This window comes from Magnolia sinica, chromosome 3, assembly GCF_029962835.1.
Source record: "Magnolia sinica isolate HGM2019 chromosome 3, MsV1, whole genome shotgun sequence".
In the NCBI taxonomy this organism is placed as follows: Eukaryota; Viridiplantae; Streptophyta; class Magnoliopsida; order Magnoliales; family Magnoliaceae; genus Magnolia; species Magnolia sinica.
Genome location: NC_080575.1, coordinates 59747165 through 59772573, shown reverse-complemented (window position 1 = coordinate 59772573; position 25409 = coordinate 59747165). Strand labels below are relative to the sequence as shown.

At 39.5% G+C, this 25409-nt stretch overlaps 1 protein-coding gene across 5 annotated transcripts in view; it reads left to right on the top strand.

The window, feature by feature from the left end:
* The window catches only part of LOC131239944 (protection of telomeres protein 1a-like), a 136579-nt gene that overhangs the window by 44633 nt on the left and 66537 nt on the right, over positions 1-25409 (top strand). For 3 of the 5 annotated variants that reach the window (XM_058237890.1, XM_058237893.1, XM_058237892.1), the window contains 4 exons: positions 14817-14884; positions 15018-15106; positions 20156-20437; positions 20528-20604. In XM_058237890.1, the coding sequence (XP_058093873.1) occupies positions 14817-14884; positions 15018-15106; positions 20156-20437; positions 20528-20604 (516 nt within the window). The remainder of the gene's footprint in view (positions 1-14816; positions 14885-15017; positions 15107-20155; positions 20438-20527; positions 20605-25409) is intronic. The other 2 variants (XM_058237891.1, XM_058237895.1) reach the window with 1 other exon arrangement.

The following is a 25409-nucleotide window of genomic DNA, read 5'->3' as shown; positions in this document are numbered from 1 at the left end:
AGGTCTACACCTGCTATTACTCAAACCGTAATACAAGAAGAAATTCGACAAGTGGTCATTGAAACCATTTGCCTAGAAAAGGAACGAGAACAGAAGAAAAGGTTCCGATTCCATACACCATATTCCCGCAAAATAGAGGAGATGCCATTTTCCACTAATTTCAAATACCTGGATTTTTAGAAGTTTTATGGAGACAGATCACCGGAGGAACATTTGATACATTTCATAACAATGATGGGAAATTTCTCCACAATTCCTCAGCATCGCCTACGACTATTTGGGTCATCTTTGATGGGAAATGTCTGTAGGTGGTTTTCAGCTTTGGCTACAGAATCTATTCATACTTGGGAACAAATGCAAGATGCTTTGATGGCGAACTTTTTCTCTTTTGACAGAGAAGTTAGCTTGACTGAATTGGCTTCCATCCGCCAAAAAGGGAATAAACCGGTTAAAAGATTCATCGATTGGTGGAAATCCTTGAGGGCATCATGTTGACAACTTCCAGAAGAATTATAGGTTAAACTATGTTTGGGCTGTATGAAACCAGATGTGGCGTTTGGCCTGATTAGTGCTGATATACGGACTTTTTGTGATCTCACTACAAAGGCCCATGCTTTTGAAATGATTGCTAAGAAAGTGTTCGCTTCTTGTACGAAGCCGCTGCACCAGAACTTTAATGGAACATCTGCTAACGCCGCTGGTAAAGAAGTGAAAGGGGAAGACTATCAAAGTAGACAAAAACTATGATGGAGAAAATATGAACGGTTATACGATTAAGATGACAGATAAAAGGCCCAAACAATATAAGGACCATAAGAAATATGCATTCGCAATGGAAGACATACTTCCCATGATGAATTAATTATTAGCTATGGGGAGGATCGAGTTACCTCGGTTAAAATGCCCTAGAGAAATGGAGAAGACGAGAAAATGATTCTTTTCATTATCATTGTATGCTTAGGCATCAGACTGAATGTTGCCATGCCATTAGAAATATTGATGCCGGACAATTAACCACTTGCTCTAAAAGCTCGAACTGTTAGAGTATGACGAATTAATCCCTTTATCTCATAGCCCAGGCCCTACATCTCATGGGTTAGGACCTCGGCCGAACCTGGGCCCCAAATCACATGGGTACTGCCTCACACGGGCCGCTCACCCCGAGTGTGTCCCCACATCCCACAGGCTACCCCACTCGAGCCCCGTGTGAAATGAGCATTAATCACCCCCGGTGAGGAGTCTCGAACACGAGACCTCCCCCGTGGGCGTCGCTCACCTTGAGTGTGCCCCTGCATCCCATAGGCGACCCCACTCGAGCCCAGTGTGAAAATGCTCTTACATTAATCACCCCCGGTGAGGAGTCTCGAACACGAGACCTCCTGCTCTGATACCAATTTGATGCAGGACAATTAACCACTTGCTCTAAAAGCTCGAATTGTTAGAGTATGGCAAATTAATCCCTTTATCTCATAGCCCAGGCCCCACATCTCATGGGTTAGGACCTCGGCCGAACCCCCCTCGTGGGCCCCAAATCACATGGGTACCGCCTCACACGAGCCGCCCACCTCGATTGTGTCCCTTCATCCCACAGGCTACCCCACTCGAGCCCAGTGTGAAATGCGCATTAATCACCCCTGGTGAGGAGTCTCGAACACGAGACCTCCCCTGTGGTCCTCGCCCACCCCGAGTGTGCCCTTGCACCACGCAAGCGACCCCACTCGAGGTCGGTGTGAAAATGCCCTTGCATTAAATATGCTCCAAAAGATGATTGATAAAGGTGAAATCGTTTTGGAAAAATACGATGAAGGGAAGAAAGCGGCAATCAACGCAATCTTCAGTAAAGGAATGTGACCCTTCAAGAAAGGAGGTATGATTCTAGTGTTGGCACGACCCATCATACTTATGCACAAGATTGAGGGCGGATGTGACCCGAAATGAGATGGTCCTTCTCGTTCTTTGAAGAAAAGAAGATAGAAATTTTGATTGCGAAGATTATCCAAGAAAATTCTACCCAATCAAAAGGGGGTAGTATGGACATATAACAACATAATGAGACGAATAGTCTTGTAACAGCGCGATCTCCAGTCATGTATCTTCATCAACCTTCATTCTCTGATGAAGTGAGGATGAAGAATAATTAATAAAAAGAAAAGTCAAAGAGACGCAATTTCCAAATATTCCTTTAAACATATTCCTCCTAGTAGTAGATGGGACCATTGATCTCTGGATCCCGGAAGAGGTAGTTGTTGATTTTTTGAGACAATAATATTGATAATAATTTTGTAGGATGGCTCCTGGGCCAGAATTATTGTCGTGGTCGAATTCTTATTGTGACCTCTATAAGGTCTTCAAAAATCATGTATATGTCAACGCCTGGGTCGGAATTATTATCGTAGTCGAATTATTATTGTGACCTCCATAAGGTCTTCAAAAATCATGTATATGTCGACGCCGGGGCCGGAATTATTATCGCAAGTGAATTATTGCTGCGACCATCAAAAGGGTCTTCAAAAATTATATATATGCCCTGAAAAGCTGTCGCTAAATATTTTCAGATTATCTTCAATTACTTGCAGGCTATCGCCAATTATTTCCGAACCATCGCCGATTATCTGCGAGATTATTGAGTGCCAATTATTTCCGGACCATCGCCGATTATCTGCAAGATTATCGAGCATCGATTATTTCCGAACCATCGCCGATTATCTGCGAGATTATCGAGGTCCAATTATTTTTGGACCATCTCCGATTGTCTACGAGATTATCGAGTGCCAATTATTTCCGAACCATCGCTGATTATCTGCGAGATTATCGAGCGCCAATTATTTCCAAACCATCGCCGATTATCTGCGAGATTATCGAGCGCCAATTATTTCCGGACTATCGTTGATTATTTGTGAGATTATTGAACGCCAATTATATGCGAGACTATTGCCGATTATTCCCGTATTTCTAAATATTAGAGACTCCAACTTACGAGTATAAATTGTGAAGACTCCAATAACTTTCGAGTATAAACTGTGACGACTCCAAATACTCAAGAGCCTAAACTGTGTTTGCTCCAAATACTCGAGAGCTTAAACTGTGTTCGCTCCAAATACTCAAGAGCCTAAACTGCGTTCGCTCCAGTCACTCAAGAGCCTAAATTGTGTTTGCTCCAATCACTTATGAGCTTAAACTGTGTTCGCTCCAATTACTCATGAGCTTAAATTGTGTTTGCTCCAATCAGTTATGAGCTTAAATTGTGTTCGCTCTAATTACTCATGAGCTTAAACCGTGTTCGCTCCAATTACTTATGAGCTTAAACTCTGTTCGCTCCAATTACTTAAGAGCTTAAACCGTGTTCCCTCTAACTAATCGCGAGCTTACATTGTATATGACGCCCTAATTTTATTAACTAAATTCTAAGACAGAGAATGCAACGCAAAGCACGCTGACAAGTAAGGATTAGAATCACTAAATTATTGTCATATTACATATCTCAAGTTAGAGAGAAATGTGCAATTGAAATACATATTGATTTATGATTATTTTGGAATTGTCAATACATTATGCTTATTTCAGAATTTTCTATACATTACAATTATTTCGGAATTGTCAATACATAACGATTATTTTGCAATTGTTAAGACATCACAGAAATGGATTAAAGAATTAAGAAGCCCTAAAATGCTAATAATCTTGGCTAACTTGGCAGGAGAGGCCATTGCTCAAGGTCCTAGAATATGCAAGCTATGGTTGAGAGGGCATTCTTGATTAAAGGACATTTGACGGTTTAGGACTGCCACGGCAGGAGCAGCATTAAAAGATGATTCCCTGACCATGGTGTTGAAAGCAGGAGTTGCTGGAGTTGTTGCAGGGACAACCACGACAGGAGCAATATTAAAAGACGGTTCTCTAACCATGATGCTCAAAGCTGGACTAGCCAGAGTTGTCACAGCGACAGGTCCCAACAGAAAATGAATTGCAAGCAGTCGTAATTGAGTCTATGCAAGATGTAATTGTGGCCTTGTTCATCGAAACATGTTCTACATTGATATTTACTTCCAGAGGTTGCCGGAAAGACTGTCATGTGCTGATCAATTTCCACCTTGCGTGGGGGAAACAAAGATCTGTCCTAAGAAAGCAATGTCACCGCTACTTTACTGCCTACACCATCAGCATAGAAAGTTTCGTTTCCCTCAACATCCAGCAAGGAAGATGGGAATGTAGCGTTCGCTTGGCCGGTTAGTGTAAATACATCTTGCGAGGCCTCTGGACCAACCTTAGCGACTTCGTCTGTGGTGTCATCCTCCTCATCAATATTTATTACTCCACCCGCTACCCTTCTTCTGTGGATTTGAAGTTGTAGTTGTGGCAGGTTGCTCTCTTAGTTTCCTTAGTTCGTTTAAGAGAATGTCATACGCAATCCAGCCCTCCGAAATGTTGACAGGATTTACTTGGGGGTTAGGATCCTCTAAAGAAAATTTTAGACACACTTGACCGGGGGCAGGGGCATGATTCTTCATTATGTAGCCAGTTCCCCATCTGAGTATGATCTTTCTCCACCATGTAGACCGTTCCCTATCTGGGCCTGATCCTTCTCCACCATGTAGCCAATTCCCCATTCGGGTGTGACTTATCTCCATTATGTAACCAATCCCCCTGCTCGGGTCCGTAATTCCTCATCCTTGGTGGAGCAATCCTGATTCAGTAGTTCACCAAGTGATGATGACGTATTAGAAAAAGTCTGATATGCTCACCATCGCACCCCGAAGTAAATGGCTCAAATTGAATGAGGATGACCCGAAAGTAGCAAGGCAGGCTGGCACATATAGGACAACAGGACCCAACTTTGTTGCGTGGACCAGATCATGCAAATGAATACTGAGAACGGATTTTTCTGTGCGGAAAAGCCTCGATCCCCAATTTGATTCATATTAAAATCAAAGGGGGCATTTGTTGGAGCACAAAAATTAGAGAATTTCACAAAAGACTGTCTTGTTGTGCGACCGTGCAAAGGAGAAGTGTTGTGCGGCCGCCTAACACGTAGAATGCAGCCAGGGTGTTATTTCGGGGGCAGATCACCTAGATCAGATGGGGACCCTGTTGCGTGCCCACGCAAAAAGGGTACATTGCCCGACCGCGCAACATCACTTCGTTGTGCGGATTTGATGGTTTGGTACAGAGGCCTATAAATACCCCCCTCTCATTTGCATCACCAGAGAAATTCAAGAAGCATTCGAGAGCTCTCGGAATTAAGAGTCGCAATGTTCAGGTATCTCGCGGGAAGGAGCCAGGGAGAAAGGAAGGAAGAAGATTCGAGCAACGCAGGATGCTACCCTGTTGCACGGCCGCGCAACAGGGTTTGTTTGCGCGATCGTGCAACAGCCCCAACAACCCATATGTTATTCGATTGTTGCATATTCAGCTGACTCGCCCTCCTGTGCATATATTCTTTGTATATCGGAGTAAATCAAGGGTTTCAGGCCTGCACAATTCTTTTGTCATTGCGATGGACGCCATACATGCCGCAATGCTGTCGAAATCACTATTGGACTTTTTTTTTTTTCCCATTACATTTATTTAATGTACTTTCTTTTGGAATCAAGGGAAAGGCGAGGGATGTAAAAAGAATTCAGAATTAATAAAATAAGTGATGATGTTTGTTCTTCTATTTTCCTTTGTTATTATTGAATGTGGTATTCCAACCTGCGATACTTTGTTTCTGGTCGAAACAGTGTTGTTCGCAACCTGCTGACTAAAGGGTGGTTGGTTGGAGGTCTTCTGAGTAAGGGAATAAGGGATGCACTGAACTAGACTGAGCTGCCGATCAAGCAAGTTTGGGTAATATTGTTCGATCCGGCCTTGACATTCTTGCTAGAGTCGATCGAACCTCCTTAGGGCTTAGGGAAGGTCTCGGCTGATGAGGTAGCTATCTTAAGCCAGGAGCGTTTGGGATTCCGCATCGTCATCTTCTTGTGCATATCGACCGATAAGCCAGTCGAGAGCATACTCTCCCTTGTGAAATGGAGTGAATGACCGATTCCACTTACCCCTGTCTAAAGTGAAGAACAATGTATCCATATTCATTGAAAATGGTTGAGTTTCTTGGGGAGAGTGGATGACGCACTCGCCATAGGAAGTATAGATGGCTTCAGAATGGATGGAGTGATGTACAAAAGAAGGGCGGAAGTACACAAATCCACATTTGAAGAAGCCATAATGGTCCTCCTCCAGAATACAAACTTTTGCTAGTAAGTTCGTAGGTTCCCCTGTACAGATGGCCGAGCACGAAAGTTGCCAAAGCAAGCTTTTGACCATGGGTTAGAGCCTCGGACAGTGAGACGTATTCGGTAGTGATTTGTAGGGCATTCACGCAGAGTAGATGTTGACAGATCCAAAGTAGCAGGAAAGCTGTATGCTCTTCATCAGTGTTCGAAATATAGGTCTCGTGCAATGTATCGCAACCTCGGGATACAGATACGTATCGGTTATCGCACGGGATATATCGTTTGTATCGCGTAATTTATCGCACTTTTTGGGAAACATTGGGAAAATGTTTGAATTTTTCAATGAAACTTCAGAGATTATTAAAAATGACCTTAATACACACTTTTAAATCATAAAATCTCAAAAAAAATTGCACATAATAGGTTTCCTTTGTATAGTGTCCTAAGTTATGTGCTGTTCGATTGAACTAAAAAAACTATATTTAAATATGTTGCATAACATTTATAAATGCATCAATACGTGTATCCACACCGTCCATCTGTTTTGCAGCCTTAATTTACTGCACCATACCAAAAATGAAGCATATCCAATTATCAAGTGGACCATGCCATCGGAAACAATATTGATTGAAGGCCCTACCATTAAAACCTTCTTAGGGCTTACCTTAATGTTTTCGTAGTGTTTATTTATCATCCAATTTGTTGATAAGTTCACATAAGCCTGGATGAAAGGAAAAAAAATAAATATCAGATTGATCCAGAACTTTTGTGGCCCGTTAATAGTCAATCACAACTTTTTCCTTTGGTATGGTCCACCTGGTAATTGGATGTGCTTCGTTTTTTGGATAATACACTAAAGTGATTTAGAAAAATGGATGAACGACATGGATACAAAATACATACATTAAGGTGGGCCCCCCATTAAGGGCCACACCGTCTTGGGTGAGTATTGGCTCTTACCTAATCCACTCTCTAATTCTTAACGTTGATATTTTACTTTTTGATAGGTCTTGACTCAAAAAATGAAGCGGATTGTGTGGGCCCCATGCATTGTATCCATGCCGTCCATTCATTTTTTTGGATCATTTTAAAGCCTGAGAAAAAAATGGGGCAGATATAAAGATCAAGTGGACCACATCAGAGGATGTACGTTATATGGTGGGACCATGACTGTGGGGCCAGCTCGACGTAATATTCTGTATATACACTGTCAATTCATTTTGGCATATTATTTTAGGGAATGTGCCAAAAAATGAGGCAAATCCAAAAATGAGGTGGACCGCACCACACGAAAAAGTGGTCATTGAATGGCCACCATTAAAATTTTTTTAGGGGCGACGAAAGTTTTGGATCAAGCTAATATTAATGTTTTCCCTTCATCTAGGTTTGTCAGACCTTATGAACAGATTGGATGGCAAATAAAATTCACAATGGGCCCTAGGAAAGCTTCAACGGTGGATATCATTGCCACCACGACTTCCTGTCATGTGGTCCACTTGAACCTTATATTTAACTACGTTTTAGGCTTACACCCTAAAATGACCTATCAAAATGGATGGATGGTGTGGATAAAACACATATATCATGGTGGGCCCTACATAGCCTCTGACTGGACCATCCGTCTCCGAGGCTTTCAATCTGCACTGGACGCGGATTTCTTGCAAAAGGCCTTTGCAGGAACTTCCTAAGCTTGGATGCTAGGTGGGGCCCATTGTGATGTTTGTGAGAAATCCACCTCGTCAATCCATTTTTCGAGCTCATTTTAGGAGATGCGACCGAAAATGAGGTGGATCCAAAACTCATGTAGGCCATACGAGAGGGAATACTGGGGAAAGAGTTTCCTACCATTGAAACTTTCCTGGGATCCACCTTGATGTTTATATGCCATCCAAACTGTTTATGAGGTCATTCTCACTGGGATGAAGTGAAAACATAAAAAACTTATCCCGATACGAAACTTTTGGGGCCATAAAAATGTTTCAATGATGGTCACCGAATCCCTACTGTTTCCTCTCGTGCAGCCTACCTAAGTTCTAGATCCACCTCATTTTCGGCCGCATGTCCTAAAATGAGCTCACAATACAGATGGACATGGCGGATTTCTCACAAACATCACAGTGGGCCCCACCTAGCATCCCAGCGCAAGTACTTCATGCGCGGAAGTCTTTCACATGAAATCCGCATCCGACCGCCCGATAGAAAAGGCTCGGAAGCCCTATTTTGCAACAGAGAGGGTTTCGGCCCCTTAGAACCCTAATTTCTCTTCCAAATCTCTGGATTTCTCTGGATTTGTTTCACATTATCTTCCAAAATCAATTCCCTACAAACTTCCGAAATCAATTCCCTCTGACTTCGATTCGAATGGCCCACTAAATGAGCTTCCGATCAATGCAAACTCTTCTGCAGGTACATAAATTGACATTGTTGAAGGTTTCTCTCTCTTTTTATTTTTTTCCCCGATTTTTTCGGATATTTACATACAATAAAAAAATTTCTTGGTATCTTTTGACGGGTTTCGTATCGCTGGACTACGATACCAATAATATTGGCCAATAGTATCGATATTGTGAACACTGCTCTTCATAATTGACCAATCCACTGTGATTACTCTAGGTTGTCATGAAGTGAGAATAGGCCTTGCCAGCCTTGTTAATGAAGTGTTTGGCCTCTTTTTGTGCGAAGTTTCCAAATGGGAGTAGTTGGGTTAGAGCCGAGACATCGAATATGGTTGGACTCATGGGACCACAACCAAAGAAGAAGGTGTTGGTCGATGAACTCCAAAATGTTGAAGCTGCGACAAGAAGGGATGGATTTGGTGGATAGTCGTAGATGGAGAGGTTAATGCACTCATAGATGCCTGATTCTCTCCATGATGCCTCATGTTGAGAGGACACATGAGGGAACCAAGCCTCCCATTCCGGGAGTGGTTTCGGCCATGATCAAGGATTCTTTAAGGCATTTACGACATCGGGTACAAAATCAGATTGGATCAGCAGTGTCTGGCCGGGGCAAAGAGGAAACAGAGGATCCATCATGCTAACTTCATTGATCTCTGTTGATGGAGTGAACGCTAGACCTAAGCAGTAGTAATCACCAATGGGCGGTTGAAATTCCGTCTTATCGATGCACTTATCAGCAAGTGCATCCATTACTGTGATCAGATCATTTTGATGGAACGATGGGGTGGAAGATGAAGAGGCAACCATTGCTCAAGAAGAAAGTCGGAAGTCGAAGTTGCTTAGAAGAAGAGCAAGGAATGAAGGCGTAAGAGTGAAAAGAATTTGAAACGGGGCTTATATCGGCTAAGGGGAAGAAGCATTTATGAGGGCATCATTGTGATTTTGTTGTAAACGATATAATAACACGCGTCAACACGTGATTTATCCCTTGCTTCGATAAAGTGCAGCTGTCGCTGACATGTTACGGTGAATCGGCCGAAGTTGGTTGTCGACTTGCTGACACGGGTAGGCAATATATGCTACATTTATGAGGGGTTGCATGTTGCTTTCACCTTTTCCCAAAGGTGAAGCGACGTGGGGGGGCAATATTCATCCCCCATCATCGCCATTCCCTTCAAAAACTAATCAAGGGGAGTTACGTGTGATCTATACGGATCTGCATGGTGTATTCAAAGATCTGTAGATATGTACAGAGAAGATTTCTTGATTATAGTAATTGGAGTGTATCAAATGGTGCCGTGTCATTGTTTGAGCGACCGATGAAAAAGCAATCGTGTGAAACAATTACAGAACAGATGGCAAAGAGAGGAACAAAGGAAGTCAAGTAGTGCTGAACGGTTATGGTAACCGTTTGGATGTGGGAAGGATCTAGATGGCCAGATCAAGGCTATAAATAGCAAATGAATTCAACAGGAAGAATCATCTCATACTAACCCAAACAAACCAAATCTATCTTTCAAAATATCTTTTCAATACTAGTCAATTTACATTCCATAGTGTAATCCATTACTTTTCTTGCTAAGTAAATTACATTTCTTAGTGTAATCTTTTACTTTCATCTTGCTATGTACATTTCATAGTGTAATCAGTAGTGTTAACCAAGTAGCTGGTAATATTTGGCTGTAATTTGAGTCTACACTTGTACGCTGGATTCAGTTCTTCACTTGGAAAGGTGTTTTGCGGCTGTTCTTTATGACCGACTGTAAGAATCCTTTTCTCATTTCCATTTATCTGTATTGAGAAGTCCTTTCGTACGGAAGGCAAACCCGTCATCAAAGGACGAACCCCACCCTCTGAATATCGCATGATCATGTTTACACATTGAGCGAGTGGCTGAATAGGCGACCGATCTCACCAGATCTCGGTCATACATTACTTGTTTGCCTATCTTAGTGCTTGGGGTAATAGTTGTTCGGTTTGAATTGAAGCCGCAAATTTTATTCTGGCACGCCCGCATCCAGTGTTCGTGTTGTCGACGATTTGTCGATATTATCGTCGATAATATCGGTGTCGCTGCACTGGCGACACCGAAACCCCAAGTTTTTGTTTCTCTACAGAATATCGACGAAATTTTCGGCGAGAACCTATTTTTCGGCAATTTCATCGATAAAAATGGGTTCTCGCCGAGAATATGGGCGTGGTGTGGCTGAAATAAAGAAAGAAAGAAAAAAGAAAAAAAAAACTTCAGTTTCATGATTTTCGTACCTGATCGGAACTCGGAAGAACAAAATCCCTTTGGCCTCGATCGACAGCCCTGGTAGGTAAGAAAAAGCTACAAATTTCCCCCTTTTTTCCAATTGGAATATCAATGTCGCAATTTCGGCGAAAAATATGAAATTTTGCCGGATTTCCCCTCGATTTGGGTTTGATTTAGAGTTTCAAGACCCTCGGTCAAAAACCCCTCAGCGAGAAATCCTCTTGCTCTGATATTTTCATGTTTTTTTTTTTAAAAAAAAAAAAAAAAAAAAAAACCTCGAAGACGCGGTTGTGTACCGAGGAAGCGGATTGGCTGGTGTAACTCACACCAGCTATATAGCTGCTGTAGGTACGTGTCGTGTGAAGACGAGCACTGACGCTCGTCGAGCTCCGAGTTGTACGAACGGTTCAAAGGAGATCAAAGTTACATGGGCCCATAGTGATGTATTTATTATATCTACACCGTTCATCTATTTTTAGATATCATTTTAGAGCATTATGCAAAAGATGAATCATATCCAAAGATCATCTGTACCACACCATAAATAGCAGCGGAGATAATGATTTTCACCGTTAAACAATTTTTAGGGCACACCGCCCGCCATAACGTTTATTTTACATCCAATCCATTCATATGGTCACAAATACGAGGAAAAACAAATTTCATATTGATCCAAAACTTTTGTGACCCCAAAAGGGTTTCAGTGGTAGACGTTCAATCCCCCACTGGTTTTTGCTGTGTGGTCCACTTGATAGTTAGATCTGTCTTTTTTTTTTTTTTTTTTTTTGTCCTAGGCCTTAAGACGATCTCGCCAAATGGATGGACGGTTTGGATATAACACATATATCATGGTGGGCCCAAGGAGCATTGACCAGTAGCACCTCTTTACTGGCAGCGTCAGTAAACTGTATGCATCCCGCGAATTGGCAAAGGGAAGCGGATTGGGTACAGCCTCGGCAACACCTTAGCTGTGGGGCCCACTGTGATGTATGATTTTTATCCATGCTGTCCATCCATTTTGAAAAATCATTTTATGTGATGAGCCCAAAAATGGGACAGATTGAATGCCCACATGAACCACTCCATAGGAAACAGTGGGGACCGACTACCTAGTGCTGAAAACCTCTTGGGGGCCACAAAAGTTTTGGATCAAGCTCATGTGTATGTTTTTCTAATGGTGTGGTCCACCTGAGATTTGGACCTACTTCATTATTGGGCCGTGCGCTCAAACGAGTTGGCAAAAATGATGGACCGTGTAGATTAACAACGCATACATTGAGGTGGGCCCATGGTCAGGGTCCCACCCATCCCTATCCTTGGAAAACTTGCTAGGTCTACTGTATTGTTTTGTTAACCCTTCGAACCATCAATAAGGTGTCATAAACTCGGAGGAACAAAAAAAAAAAAAAAAAAAAGAAAAAAAGAACCAAACTTATGTGGCCCACCATAAGTTTTCAATGGTCAATCACCACTGTTTCCTATGGTATGGTCCGCATAAGATTGGGATCAACTTCATTTGTGGGATTGTGCATTAAAATGATCCAAAAAAAATGGATGGACAGACATGGATATACAACACATTAAAATGGGCTCCATTAAATGAAAACTTATTATGTAATGCATTCATTTTGTAATTTTTTAATTCCTAAATATGCAAATATGTATATTTAGGCATGTCCTGGAGTTTCACTGAAAAATTCCACTATTTTCTCCATGTTTCCCCCACGTTTCCTGCATTTCCAATTATCAGCGATAACGATATAATATCTTTATCCCCGGCCAGCGAAACTTGTAGCGATACCGACAACTTGAACACGGCCCACATACATACAGCCGAAAACAACAACCGCACATGTTTCCCCTTAAAGTGACCCAATTCCATGCGTGTGTCATTTCGGATCTCGAGACTCACAACAAATGTGAAAGCCACTAGCTCTTAGGTCAAAAGATGTATGGATAGGGTGTATGAAAGTGTATGCTCCCATAATGTACCTAGGAGCATTCATTCATAGTAATCCCTTGTTCGATGTGTCAATTATCAGTGTTGTGTATACCCATTTAGATTTGGTCATTTATTTTCAGTATGTGGAATGGAAGTTGCAAGGGATCAAAAAGAAAATTTCTTTCTTGCTGGGCTTGGTTGATTTGGGGAATGCAATAATAGGACATTTTGCAACAAATTGGGCACCCAGGTAGATGTGCTCTTAAAGCTAAATGCAGGGGATATCAATATCTTGGGAAAAGTCTTCTCTTGTATTTTCTGATTCCTCTTTGTAGTTGTTCGAGGGATGTTGGGGGAGAGGGTTCTCCATTGTATCATTCCAATGACCTCTCATCACCTCCTGTAGGCCTTCTCTTTCTGTTTCCGTTTTTGTGCTCTTTTTAATAAGGTTATAGTTACCATTCAAATATAAACCAGGGAGTGTTTGATTTTTCAAATTCTTTTGTTAATACCTGTAAATAGATGATGATTATTTGCATTTGTAATTCCAGCAACCTTCCCAAGGTGACATTGACAAGCACACTGTTTGAACCTATTCCGTCTCTAAACCTGAGGCGGAAAACGTAAAAACTGTGGGGCCCACCGTGATGTTTGTGACTTATTCATGCTATCCATTTCTTCCACAAACTCATTTTAGGGCATGAGCAAATTGAAAAAAAGAAGAAAAAAAGAGAGGCAGATCCAAAGGTCAAGCGGATCGCACCACAGGAAACAGTGGATTTGAACGGCTGCCATTGAAAACTTCTTAGAGGCCCCAAAAGTTTTGGATCAAGCTGATTTTTCTATTTTCCCTTTATCCATGTCTCTGTGACCTTATGAACATGTTAGATGACAAACAAACATCAATGAGGGCCCTAGGAAGGAAACAACTTTCAGTGGTGGATGTCTTTAGGACTACTCTTTCCTGTGGTGTGGTCCACTTGAGCTTTGGATCTGCCTTCTGTTTTGGCTCATGCCCTAAAATGTTCTAGTAAAATGGATGGATGGTGTGGATAAGTCACATACATCACAGTGGGGCCCACAAATTTAAGTCAGCCCTTTTCGGACCAATTTTTGAGGAGGAAATACTCATTGATTTCCATATCTTGGCAAACATACGTAAAAAGTAATAATGACTTATTTATGCATACTTACGTAGGGATTTGAAAAATCAAACACCCCCTAAGGATTTTTCACAAACCCTAAACCGAAACATCCTAGACCCATGGAAGCACTAATAGTGTGAAACCCAAGATTGGAAATGGAAGAACCTTTCCCAAGATGGTATCTTCTCTGTTTTGTTTTCTTCTACTTCGCACTTTTTTTTTTTTTTACTTTACTTTACTTTTCTTTTTATTTATTTATTTATTTTTTAAAGGTAAACACTACTAGGGATTTAACCCTGGATCAATTTTTTCTTTTTCCTCTATTCCTCTTCTTTATATACCTTTTTCCTCCTCTTCCTAATCTTTTTTTTTTTCCTATTAAAATTTCATATTTCTATCTTTTACCTGATTATTTTCTTTTATATATTTTTTAAATAATTATTAATTATTGTCTCTTGATTTTCGAGGTCGAGCTTTCAGCCGAGTCTTTGAGTTGACTCAATCTGATGGACCTTTTTTAGTGAGTTTTTGGGTTTGCAAACCATGTGTCATAAAGATTTTCTCGGACTTCAAACTATCATATATGGTCCAACAAAGCTTATAAATAATTTTACAAAGACCGAGTCTCGTCATCTTCTTTTACTTTTCTTTTCTAAATGCGTGACTTGTGTGTTCTGATTTTGTATGATTATTTGTTGATGTCAACATGTGAATGAGTGCAAAATGATTTGTTGGAGGCCATGTGCACTGTCATTTCTTCTAGCATTAGTCCAAGCAATACCATCAATTCAAGGACTTTGAATTGCAGTAAATTTTATGTGGTCTGATGCGTCTAATTTTAACATAGTTCATCTTGTTTAGGTGTGAATTCATACTTATTGCAGATGAGAGAGATCAAGGTAGGCGGGTTCTTTGATTTTATATGCAAGGTAATCTACATATCCCACTATCTTCTTGTGTGCTTAAGATCCTCATGTAGGCTTTTGTTGAAAAGGAATTCTAATGCATTTTGATTCAAAGGAATAAAGACTAAGTCATTATTCTTCTGGTTTTGGTAAAAAGATTCTACATGTAAGTGAAGATCTTGAAGGCAATTGGGTGCTTTTTGTTTGGGATGGAACAGATGCTCCACCTGTGAGTTTCCAAACAAAGTAAGTATTTGTTGATATATATATATATATATATATCTATTGCAATTTTATTTTCTGTATTCGTTTTATTGTTAATTGAAAGCTAGCCTACTATTACCAAGTTTGCTATGTGCCTATGTGATCGACCATAAGTTAAATGTAGAGCAAATATAAAAAAGATGAAAGAGTACAAATTATGTATTTTTATACTTTGCACTCGGGCATTTTTGTGGTGTTCTGGAGTGCTGGAGTGAGGTCCTTCACATTTTGACAATTATGTTACGTGTGTGTATAGAATTTTGAAGAATTGCATGATACATCCATGTGCACTAGTTGTAAAAGTAGTTGTGGCTACTCCTGGTTCATTTTTTTTTTTTAACGTTTTTATGATATCTGCATAAGGCCAACTACAACTACTCTTGGTTCATTCTTTTATGTTATAAGGATCTCTCTCTCTCTCTCTCTCTCTCTCTCTCTCTCTCTCCAACCATATATAGACATATATACATGATACATACTCACCCATGCAGACCATATAGTTGACTATGTGTGGGCTGCACCACGAAGTCTATCAGCCATCTAAACTGTGCATCAGAGCTGGCTGACCATGGAAATGGGATGCCCCAAAAATTAGCGGGATACGAAACTCAAAGTGGGTAGACCATCTAGAACAGTGTAAAAACATGCATAAAACCTCTAAAATTGTGTGGCGGGATCCATTATGGAATGGCCTGATGTTTGGTATCCTCCCTCATTCAGGTGGCATGGGACACACAATGCATGGGTTGGATGGCATAAAAACATTATTATGGCCCCACAGGCAAACCAATAGTGGGGTGTGCTCTCTTCACTGTTTCCTGTGATGGGGCACATTTGAGTTATCGATTGGGCTGAGTTTTGGGGCCTGGGCCTTACATGACGGGACACATTTGATGAACAACTTGGATTTGTGCAACACAACACAGTGGGGCCTACAGAGGTAGACAACAAGATAACTTACCATGTTGTCCCCTGTATGTTATCATAGCTTGTGTGTGGTTATGTCCCAGTCTCCTGCGAGTGAGCTTGTCAGAGACCGGATGTATGAGCAAAGTTGTGCCTAGGCTTGAGTGGGCCCCACCGTGATGTGTATATGAAACCCACGTTGATCGTCAGATGCGCCTGCTCACATTAGGCCCAAGGCCCAAAAATCAGTCGCATCCATGATTTAGGTGGACGGTGGACTACATGAGTGGAAATAGTGTGCAGAAGGATGCCTCCCTGCCCTCCAAACTGTTTTACTTGGTGTGGCCCATATACATCACAGACGGGCCTAATTTTTGGACCTTATGTATAACATTTCATGAGGCGACTGATGGTTGGAGTGGATTTCACATAATCGTCATGGTGGGCCCTCTAAAAAATCAACAGTGGATGTCCTCGCAACTATTGGTGTGTCCCACCTAAATCATGGGTCAACCGAACTTTTGGGCCATGGACATAACGATGGATGATACAACTAATGGTTGGAGTGGATAGTGCATAAACATCCCGGTGGGCCCCATAAAAAACCAAGTGAACACCTCCTAATTGTTTCTTTTAGTGTGGCCCACTCGAATCACGAATCTGCCTAGTTTTACAGCCCTAGGCCTAAAATGTGATTGTGCATCTGATGGTCAGGATGGATTTTGGAAACACATCAAAATGGGGCCCACCTGAGCCGCAAACCCATTTTTTTCGCACGTAATGCATTTACAGTCTGGTTTGCAGGAGACCATTGTTCTATATGTAGATTTGTATTTATGTATTGGAAAAGATCCAATAGTGTTGACACCATCGTACACATGAGTGGGCATGGGGCCCATAGATGTGTATGTGGCATCTGAATCGTGCATAAGATGCAACTCACCATGAAAATAAGATGCCCAAAAAATTATCCAGATCCAAGTCTCAGGTGGCCACGAAGAGAACAATTCTAAATCATGCATCAACCTCTAAAATCATGTGGTGGGGCACGCTTAAGTTTTGGAGTAGCATGATTTTTGGTCTATCCGTTCATCCATGTGGGACACACAATGAAATGGTATATAAACAACATGTTGGGCTCTACAATCAATTGTCCGGCCTTTTCACAATGGCTACTTGTCATCAGCTCAAGGATATCATAAGCAAGCTGAGCATGTATGATATTTGTGCTCAGGCTTGAGGGTGGGTGTTAGAAGTAATACATGTTGTACATAGACTTCAGTTCTACAACATACCATATGTTTTATATATTTATTATTATTTTTTAATGTTTAGTTTGGGTTAATGTTATAAATAAGATGTTAATAGAGAGAGGAGGTTAAGCTCTCGTTTATCCTTCTCCATTTTCTTTCTTATTCCTTTTATTTTCTAATGCCTAACTTAAATAGGTATCAAGTTTTTATTATTATTGAGAATTAGTTTGGATGTTGTAAAATTATGTAAAATTGAAGGTACTTCTTAAGATTCTCAATTCCTTTATTATCATTTCTTGTAACTACAATGTCATCTACTGATACAACTAATACAATCAGATCAGAGGCTTCCCTTGTATAAAGACGGATTGATTAGCATGGCTTCAAACAAAACCATAGGCCAACACGATCTTACTGAATTTATGATACCATGCACGCGGTGATGTTTCAACCCATAAAATACCTTTCTCAATTTACAAACCTTATCTAACTCTTCCTGAACAACAAAACCAGGTGGTTGTTCCATATAGGCCTTTGTGAGATCACCATGAAGAAATATATTTTTAACATTGAGTTGAAAGATGGGTCATCCACGATTAACAACAACAAAAAGATTGATGTAAATGGAATTAAGCTTGGTAATTGGAGAGAAGGTTTCAGTATGGATCTATGCCGAGAGTCTGAGTGTATCATTTAACAACTCAGCAAGCCTTCAATCGTCCAATTGTGCTAATAGGTCAAAATTTAATACTATAAACCCACTAACAACCAACAATACCTTTAGCAGTGGGCGAACTATTTCTTCTTCCATAGCCTGCTAACTACAAATAATCTCCATAGAAGGAACATGATCCTTCTGAGTGTCTGTTTGCTTTGCTATCGAGCAGAGGAAACGCTGGACCATCTCTTCATCCATTGTACTTTTGCATGAGTAGTGTGGGAGAACTTCCATTTGTTTGGGGTGCTGGGTATTGCCAAATTCAAACGATAACTTTCTTTTCTAATGGCACGGTGGGGAATCAGGAAAATCAAGTAGGAGGATTTGGCGTTTAAGCATGCTAGCTGGTCTCTGGGCTTTGTGGTCACAAAGGAACAATCACTTTTTTAGGAACCTAAACGAGTCAGCTTCAATTGTGTTTAGAAGGGCAAAAAATCATGTAACAGAATGGGCAAGGGCTATTAAATTCATAGATCAATTCCCGGATTGCTGGCAGTTTTTGTAGTTATGTGATGTATATTTGTATATGGTGGCTTCAGCCTTTTTAAATAAAATCATTGATGTTCCAAAGAAAAGAAAGGAAAAGAAAGAAACAAATTTGGAGATAGGGTCGATGGTACATGTACGCTTACATTTCCTCAGAGCAATAAAGATATTATAAGAAATATAGGTGGAGTGATTGGATCAATAGGCTTGGAAGAAGATATGGTCGATGACATATCATGGTTAGTGGCAATATCTCCCTGTTTTCGTCCGGAGTAGACTTTGAGTGTAAGCACAATAGCAGGATAGGATGAACCAGTGGAAAGCAGTGATTAGATGGTGTCTTCGTCAATAGGAATATATGTATAGGCATTGGTGGTGAAGCTTTTAAGTCAGGAGATCTATCTTCATTTGAGAAGAATGGAGTGGACTCAAAGAAGGTAACGTCAGAACAAATAAATAATTTTTGAAAATGAGGACTATAACACCTATAATCCTTTGCGTTCTAGAATACCCAGGAAAAATATATTTAATTGCTCTAGGATCTAATTTATCATGACGTGATTCCAACTTATGAATGAAGCGTACACACTCAAAAACCTTGGGGTGCAAAGAGAACAATGGAACACCTAGAAAGAAAACTCCATGAGAATATTGACTTATTAAGATAGTAGATGGCATTCGGTCGATAAGCTAGCATTCTGTCAAAACTGCATCACTTTAAAAACTTTTTTGGAACATTCATATGAATCAACAAGGCATGTGTCACCTCAAACAAATGACGGGTTTTCCATTCTACGATACTATTTTGTTTTGGAATGTGAGCACATTATGTTTGGTGCAAAATATCATTTTCAGATAAATACAAATTAAAAGAATTGATTATATATACTCCTTAGCATTATCTGCACAAGACACACTTTGGAGTAAAATTGATTATGTACCTTTATATGAAAGATTTTAAAATTAGAGAACAATTCAAATCTATCTTTTATTAAATAAAGCTGAGCCATTCTTGAAAAATCATCAACAAAAGTAACAAAATACTTCTACGCTGACAACTAGAGACTCGAATAGAGCCCCAAAAAACATATGAATGAACGAAAGCAAATGGGACTAGACTATGCTTTCCAAAAGTGACGAAGTCATTAATTGATGTGAACAAATTCTTTGAGTCGTTTTAGCTAAGTCAATCAAAGAATTGATTGGACTGAGTTTTATCTTCTAATTTTTCTTTCTTTGTTTCTTCTTCTTTTTCTTATTTATTTATTTATTTATTATTTTTAAATCACAATGTCTTTGGCAAGTTATCTCATAGTGCTCTGAGTTTGACTTATTCGAGTTCTTTGAGTTCTTGACTCATGTTTTTAAGTTTTGCTTTAACCATTATTCTTCTGTCAAGTTGACTAAAACTAGGTTTTAGGGGAAAGTGCATGTCTACTTGGCTGTTTTAAAATATGATATTATATAAACAAGTTCTTGATTCATACTCAACCAAAAAATTATTGTCATGCGTCTCTAGTTTTTAATCATATGTAGTTTTCCTATCTTTTTTTTTTTTTTTTTTGGAACTTTGCTTTTAATTGGCATTTACTCATTTGATATAAAAAACTAAATTATATCTCTATGCTAAAAGGGAAAAATATATTGATACAATTTCATGAATCATAGCCTGGATGCTGAAGCGCAGAATCCACTTCCTTTACACTTGGAACCATCACCTCTATCAAGAGATGTTTTATGCAAATTTCCTTGTGTGGGAACTGTCTTGAGGATATTTGCTAATAACCCCCGTGAAGAACTTGGCCTACGATCACTAGGTATTGGCCAATGGGTGAAATTCCATAAGATGATGTTTCAATCGCAATCCGGGCTTTGGCATGGTCTATTGACACCTTCAAGTAGACTTTCTGCTTTGTCTGATGAGGACAACACGGTTGTACATTGCGAAAGGTAATTATTCTTTTGCTTTTAAACGGGAAGGTAATACTTTTGACATATGCATGAATCCAATTCTATGGTTTGTCTGTCCATGTGAACTAGGTATTACAATGAACGGCTATCATCTAATCTGAATAACTTGCCTTTGTCAAGTTTTCCATGGCCCTCTCTCATTACAGGTATTTTGTTCATTCTTAAGTTGGGGACTGTTTGTAAGAACTTTGAATGCAATGCATTTTGTGGATATTTACATATTTGATGAAGTATTTTGGGATATATTACTGTCTGTCTATCACAAAATGGGATTAAGCAAACATATTCACATATTTACATAGTTTCGACATCCACATAGTTTACAGAGGATCTTGGGGGCTCAAGGCTGAAATATAATTTTGACATATCTTATTGCTGTCTAAATTTATTGCGTTATCTGAAATTATCAGCCTTATATGATATTTGGGGAGGAATCTGTCGATGGTGATTCAAATACTTTGCTTGCATCGGAGTGCACAGATGGTACAAATGATACTTTTCGATATGCTGTTAAAAAAATGTTATTTGGCTTGGAACGCCAGGTGAATTTATTGTGATACATTCACTGTACACATTTCGAAAGTTTGACTAGTGTTTTAAATCACTTACTATGTATAACCTTCACACTACCTAACGCATGAAATCTGGATACCATTGGGGTCCCGCTAGTTCCTGTTTTCACAAGTTGTATGTTGTGTATGTGATGAGGACATCATCTTACACACTATGTACTGTAGCCTATGCTACACACTGTACTGTAGCCTGTGCTACAAGTTACATAGCTTACAAGTTATACATCACATGCTATTTTTCACTAAATAGTAAAATCAATTAATGTTTTCAATGATTTGTTATGTTTCCTATTTTCACTAAAAGTTAATGTTTTTCAATGATTTTAATTAAATAATACGAACAATGGTGATTAATCAATTTTGTTGCTAATTTTTATGCTTATACTCTTTGCCCTCTTTTTCCTATTATTTTGCTTAAAAATCTGAAATAGTGGGTAGTTTACAGACACGCTAGTGTATGCCTCATGCTTCAGAGGTGTGAATGCTATGCTACATGCTATTCACTATTTAAAACAACATTTTGAACCTTCTATAGGATTATGTACATGTTCATTTGGTTATGGTATGTGTATGTGGCTAGAACCTAAATGTGTACTGTGTTAGCCACTGATATAGTTGTTTGATATAGAAATTATAAAAAAGTTTGGCAATATGCAAATACATGTAACGTATGCATGATTAGGAAGGAGAATCATGACTTTGAGATGGGACTGACTCATTCACAATAAACCTAAATGGCTTAAAGTTCTAAAACATGCACACAAAGACATAGGACTAAGATAAAGATTGTACTGTCATCTGGCCACAAACTGTATAACAAATAAACATAAGTAATAATGAATATGCTCCTAGCAGTGAATAGAATAGCAATTGAACGTTTACAACACATTGAACCATACTAACGTTAATGCTTTTGCCCAAAATGGAAAATGGATATCTATAATGCTCCATTCTCTGGGGCAATAAAGATTACTTCCCTTTCCATTGATCTTTTTGAAGTGTTGATGTACTGTGTGCTTGATTTATCTTCAGAAAATCAGTTTAAATGAAATGGGACAATAGCTTGGTTGGAGTACCTCCAAGGTTTAAAAATCGGTTTCCAAGTGCTGTATCAGTCACTGCCTAAACTGGGTTGTATCACTCGTATCAGCCAGTACGTGCTGATACGGGGCTCATACACCCAATTTTGGCTGCATTATATCCAAGTCAGTAGTTAGGATTTTTAGATCAGTATGATCTTAAGTATATGCTCCATCCACAGTATGTCCCACAATTTGGGCAGTTCATCTGGTGTATTTAAGTGCCACATATGACAAGGATAAGTCACCACTGTGTTCCAATCACCCTGCTTCTGCGAACTAGTGTCCATGAGGTTAGGATTGTTCAACCAGTTTGATTTTAGGACAGTGACTCAGAAACAGTGGGTTCCCCAATTTAATCGGTTTAATTTGAGTAAATGTATGTCATGCATGCAATTCTGAGTGCATGTGTACCAAGCATCATACTTTACTAGGTCACAACAGTGCCAGCTGTGAGAAGGAACATGGGAAATGAAACACCCCCTCGCTAGCTCCTGTATAGCTGTCGCTGAAACTGCATCTCATGCACATACACAGCCACCACACAAGTGATTTGTGGGCCATCTTGAAAAGGTTTTCCGATAATTGGTATTTAGATTTCTTATTTTGCATGATGTAACATGAGACGATACATTCTGTTCCTTGCATAAAAACCAACCCTTGTATACCAACCACACCTCCAAAGAGTTGTAAATTGAATTTGGCAATTCAAAGTGAACCATAACATTTGGAAATGGGATGATTCATTTTTATCAAGAATAATGCTTTTGAAATTTGTACAGGATGAAGAATTTCAACCACATCTATAATGGTGCTCAACTTGAATAAGGTTTTGTGAGAAGTAAAATTCATATTTACTTGCAAGGTAACATAATGTTTTTCTCAAAAGAAATTATAACTCGATAGTTTCAATGAAAGTGGACTGTGCTATGAGGACATGGTAGGATGTCATGTTTAACATCTTAATTCTTTAAAGAAGAATAAAACACTGATGTGATCTCATTGTTGGAGGCAGTGTTTTAAGTATCGACGAGATCGGCTGATATATCCCACGATATATCTTGTATCCCACTCGTGCGATACGAAACACACAAGTAGTGGGATATATCCCACATGTTCGATCCGGTGAGCATTTTTGATTTTTGATCCTTTTTTTTTTTTTCTTCCGTAAATCATGTTAAATCAGTGTCAAATTGTTACAAATCCATGATTTTTCATGTTTTGCACTTAAAATCATATATTGAGAGCTTCGATTTCGAGATTTGGAGATGGGCCGAGTTGTGGAAAATTGAAAAAAAAATAAAATTTCTCAATTTCTCGCAACTTGGTTGCAATCTTTGTCCAAACATAAAAATCAAACATGTATGTAACCTAATCTAGTGATTCTTCTTTTGCTTTTGAATGTATTGTTTGTGTTTCCACACGTCTTCTTACATTTATACATTATAGGAATAGACTTTGTATATATTTCCATCAATTCAGTTAGACCGCATAGATTAAGGGCCCCATACGAAGAAAGCCTATTATGTGCAATTGTTTTTTGTAATGTTTTGATTTATAAGTGTGTATTGATGCCCTTTTTTTTTTTTTTTTAACAATCATTGAAGTTTCATTGAAAAATTCGACCAATTTCCCAATGTTTCACCATGTTTCCAACAATGACGATACAACTGATATATCCCATGCGATAACCGATATGTATCCGTATCCCAAGGGTGCGATACGTAACACGATACCAATATTTCAAACATTGGTTTGAGGATGTATAACAATCTCTTGCATGTGTCTTTTTAAGATAAAAATCGTTGATTGTAATCAACCTATGTAATAGAATATTAGATAGCCCTTGATTGTAATCAACCTATGTAATAGTCTATTACATTGTGCATATGGGAGTTCCATGATCTCATCTCATTGTTGGTCCTCAACTGGGATAAAGGATGAAGGTTGCACTAGGTCGGCAGCTGGCATCAAAGTTAGGTCGTAGCTTCCAATATGAATCCGTACAATATGATATTCTAGGGCATTCCTTGTAAGTGACATATTGCATCAGAACCTGGGTGTGGTGAGAAATGGGCAAGGGTTGGATAGGGCATCCCACAGAAGTGACGCGCTGCAACAATACCCAGTTGTTGTGAGAAGTAGGCAAGGGTTCCTGTGCCATTCTAGACGTGTGGGTAAAGAAGCTAGTCTATGGGAATAAGATTCGTCTTGCCATATGGAATATAGGAACATTGATATGTAAGAGTATGGAGTTAATAGATACAATGAAACGAAGGAGAGCTACAATAGCTTATGTTTAGGAGAACAAGTGGAATCGTGCCAAAACTAGAGAAATTGATGGATATAAGCTCTAGTACATAGGAAAGGACAATAATAAACATGGGGTCGGGATAATGGTAGGTAAAGATTTAAAGAATAAAGTTGTAGATATTAAGAGAGTAACCGATGGTATTTTATTAATATAACTTGTGTTATTAATAGTGTTGACGGTATCAATGTATGTATTGTAAGGTATGCAAAAACAGTTATGTAATGGTAACAGTGGGTACTATTACGCGTTATGGGCTGTTATGGCTATTACGGAAAAATGCCCATAACTACCCGTTATGGGCAGACATATGTTTTATCTTTTAAAAAGAAAAAAAGGCCATAATGGCCGTCACGACCTGAATTGTAATGGTGACAACGGTGGCCGTTATGACCACTGTTACCATTACTGAATACCTTGTGTATCACACCCTTGGGATACAGAAACATATCAGTATTGCAAGACTATATGTTGCATGTATTAGGGAATGTGTCGTTGTTTGAGGGAAACATTGGGCAAATGATAGAATTTTTCAATGAAACTTCAAGAAATGTTAAAAGAGAAATGATTACACAATGAGAACTCATAATATTACAAGAAACAAAAGAGTTGTGTCCAATGGTTTTTGTTTGTTAGGGAATGAAAATTTATAGGTTAGTGATCCATGCGAGAGATGAGAGTGAGAAGACGCAGACAAACATATTAGAGAGAGATACTAGAGTAAATCGCCTCTATCGGCTCAAGTTGTTGAATCGCGGAGACAAAAGAAACTGAAGCTATGAAGAGAAAATAAAAGAAACAAGGGTAAGTGTTAAAGGAGAAACACATCCTCATCATCGACATCCTATGCTTCCATCGACAATGATCTCGCTCCGAAGTAAGCAATTTAGTTCAATAGGACATCCAAAAGTGATCATTGGCAGCTCCCACTGCCCATCGGAGCAAGCATGTCGTGGCAGAGGAAGGTTGGACCATAGTTTGGAAGGAGA